This window comes from Malania oleifera, chromosome 13 (assembly GCF_029873635.1).
Source record: "Malania oleifera isolate guangnan ecotype guangnan chromosome 13, ASM2987363v1, whole genome shotgun sequence".
NCBI classification, from domain to species: Eukaryota; Viridiplantae; Streptophyta; class Magnoliopsida; order Santalales; family Ximeniaceae; genus Malania; species Malania oleifera.
In genome coordinates this window covers 40,080,263-40,083,881 of record NC_080429.1, presented here as the reverse complement: position 1 = coordinate 40,083,881, position 3,619 = coordinate 40,080,263, and the positions used below count along the sequence as shown (strand labels likewise).

The 3,619-nt window shown below is 36.0% G+C and overlaps 1 protein-coding gene across 1 annotated transcript; it reads left to right on the top strand.

Moving 5' to 3' along the window:
• The first annotated feature begins 1,155 nt into the window (after positions 1-1,155).
• On the top strand, positions 1,156-1,722 carry LOC131145813 (calmodulin-like protein 6). The gene has a single exon (XM_058094998.1). The coding sequence runs from the start codon at positions 1,156-1,158 to the stop codon at positions 1,720-1,722; it is 567 nt and encodes a 188-aa protein (XP_057950981.1).
• The last annotated feature ends 1,897 nt before the right edge of the window (positions 1,723-3,619 follow it).

Below are 3,619 nucleotides of genomic sequence, written 5' to 3'. Positions count from 1 at the left end.
ATAGAATTTCCATTTTACTCATTCAACATAATTTAGCAATATATTTGAAACATTTTCTGTAAAATAAGCCAACCCTCATTTATCATTCATATAGTGAAAGTATACCTTTAATTTCCTACACAATTATCCTAAAAAATCTTTTGTTGATTAAGGTGTAGTCCCAAAAAGGGGGGGGGGGTGAATTGGGTGTTTTAAAATTCTTTGAACTTATTTACTACTTAATCCCTATTCGTATATTTACCAAATCAATACAGCTCAAATCAATACGCCTTCTCTAGGCAATTCTCTACTCAATCACGGGTACGCATAATTCACTTTGTTAGGCTAGCTCCTTTTTATGATTACTATCTTAATTGAATGATGAATGAGTTGCACAAGGATGACGGAATCGTAAGCCCAATTAAAATTTTTAGTTTTATTATTTTTATATCATGTCACATAACCTATATTTTATACATATATTAAATATTATATATACATCATATTTTTGTTTATACATATATTTAGTTTTAATTCATAATCGAATCAAGATTAATTAGTCGAACTCAAATTTTAAAAACATGCATGTCAAGTTTAAGTTGAAGTCGAATTACAATTTCAATATTTTTTAATTAAATCGACAACTTGAATACACTCAAGTGTTTAGATCCAAAAATGCAAGGGCATGAAGGAGGTAATAAATAATTTAATATCTTAATCTATACAGGTACCCTGTAACCACAAAACGCGGTTTCTGAGGCAGATCCAATATTTAATTAAACCATTTTCATTACCTTAATTATATCTGACATTATTTTACCTCTTAAAATATTATATAATAAAATTTTGATTAGATGATGAGAGTGACCTCCAAGCATCTGCTTCAAGGAAAGTGCTATGTGTTGGGGGAAATAGTAGCAGCCACAGGAGATGCAATTTATATATTCATTCCATACTCTATAGTGAGCTGGTTTCAAAATCAATTTCAAATTTAAAATATCCCAGTGCCAGCCTAATGAACTTCAGTTATAATACCAAATTTTATAATAACACTGCGAATCAATATAGCTCCCTCTATACAAGAGAACACAAGGAGACCAACTTGCCTGCTTATTTGTATCAAGTACAGCCAACGCAAAACCAGAGATTCCAAACAGCTGAGATTTCATCAGCAATATGTTGAGCATAGCCGGAGCTTGCTACCGATTCATCGGGGACGTGGTGCAGGCGATCAGAGTCTTGAGATCGAGCTCAACAGATCACCTCAACGCCAATCCACCTTCCATGCCACACAAAGCAGACAAAACAGATGAGCTAATGGTCCGAGCTCTAACTGCCGTGTTTGGCATGGACGCCAATGGCAGGATAAAGAAGGAAAGAGCACACAGTGTTGTCAAAAAACTTGGTCTGATTAGCAATGAGGAAGATGACAAGCACAGCTTTGACCTGATGGGCAGTGGTGTGAGTGCTGAAAATGATGATGAGCTGGGTGTTGAGGAGGTGCTTGGCGGATTGGAGGGCGAGGGCGACTGGAGACGCATGGAGTTGCTGCACAAAGCCTTTGCTGTTTTCGACCTGGATGGGAATGGTTTCATAGAAGCAGAGCAGCTGAAGAGGGTGCTGGAATGCTTGGGGTTGGACAAGGGGTGGGATATAGGTCAGATTGAGAAGATGGTTATGCTTGCAGATTTGAATCTGAACGGGAAGGTCGACTTTCGAGAGTTTGAAACGATGATGCGATGAAAAAATATTGTAATGCCAATTGTATAATATTCTTTTGATCATTCTGCAACACCAGTGAAGAACTGATTTCGTGTAATGACAATGGAGAAATTGTGGCAGCATGCATAAGCTGTTCAAATGAGAAATTATGAAGAGTTAAAGTCTCCATGTATTCTTGTTAGAAACCAATATCGTCCCATATAAACAACAAAATTGGCCAAACGTTAAAAGAAATTGAGTTGAAACAACAATTCATATATGAAACAAATTTTCTGTGAAATAAAACAGCTATAGTTTCAATTTGCAACAACATAAAGAACACGAAACGATGAGTCTTTAAAAGCAAATAGATGTTAGCTCTACACAGACAATATAGAGAAAAATTCTGTACGCCACATAGCAATCACACAGCTTACAACATCCTCACTATTCCATTATTAACACAAACATCGGTATTTTGCCCAGATATTGTCATTCCGACATAAGAGGCATCGTCTCCAGGTACAGTGTCAGTTTGTGAGACATTTTCCAGCCGGCAGAGACTAGATATTTTGCATTTGCAGTGAGGTCGTCAAGTTATCCTTAAGAAGCTGATTCAAACCACAGGTGAGGGAGCCTCTGGCCACCATATCTTCTGCTAATTTCACCTAAATCACACAATACGATACCGAGATGGATTACTTAAGACTAACCTCAAATGATTGGTGAAAGGTTCTGTGCTGACATGGTAACGCTCATAGCACTAACAGCACCACAATATCTAATTCTAACTCAAAAAACTTAAAACATAAAACATAAAAACTTAATACAGCTCAAAAATATCATCAAGCTTATACCCTTTTTTTCTAACTCAAAATTGTTATAACAATCCCGAGCTCTCTAAGCTCGATCATGTGGAAGTCCTGAAAAAGATGAATTTGTATTCGGGTGAGACACATCTCAATAAGGGAAGAAACAATATATTAAATCAGAGCGTGACCAACATGAGGTTTGTAAATAACATATATATATATATGTATTTATCATTTGCAAATCATCAACATAAATTCTGAAATCATTTCCAAAGCCTGATCAAACACATGTAAGATATTTTACCCACGAGAATACCTAAGGATTGGGTCGCCCATACAAGTAGAACCCCTCTACTATGATACTTTAGGCAATCAATGGTCACAACTGAAACATATCAGGGTACTTACCTTACTCAGTAAGCCCTCAAGTGAAAAAGTAATCTCGTACTCACACTGTTTATTCAAAGGTTTACCAGTGAAGGCTCCCAAGAATAAGGAAATACACCTACCCATACAAGTAATTTTCTTTTGCCTAATAGATTATGTAGCCTACTGCTACATCCGATACCTACTAGGGCACTCGCCTTTCTCAGCAAACCTTCAGGCCAATAGTTTGCCCCGCTCATAACACGTTCCATGTTATACTAGCATATGTACTGATACTACTGTAATACATTATTCTGTCTGTCATTTATCCTGCATTTCTCGTCTGTTCATTTTCTCAGCTTTGACGTTTCGTAGCATTTCACTTTATGTGACTCTTTCCCATTTTACATTGTTCACATTTCATATTTCATTTCCCTTTCATTTCATTTCATGCATTTGTACTACAGCTCCTTTTAATTGTACATCAATTAATCGTACTACAATTCCTTTTAGCTGTACATTACTTAGTCGTACTACAACTCCTTTTAGCTGTACATCAGTTAGTCCACATAGATATGCGCTAAATCTGCTACTACAACTCCTTTTAGCTGTCATCAGTTAGTCTACAACTCCTTTCAGCTGTTCATCATTTACATGGTCACATTAACAATCACATGCAACATAGTTTATATAACATTTTTATTCTCATTGCATTGCTTGTATAACCTGTATCTTATACATTTAATATAATTCAACATAGA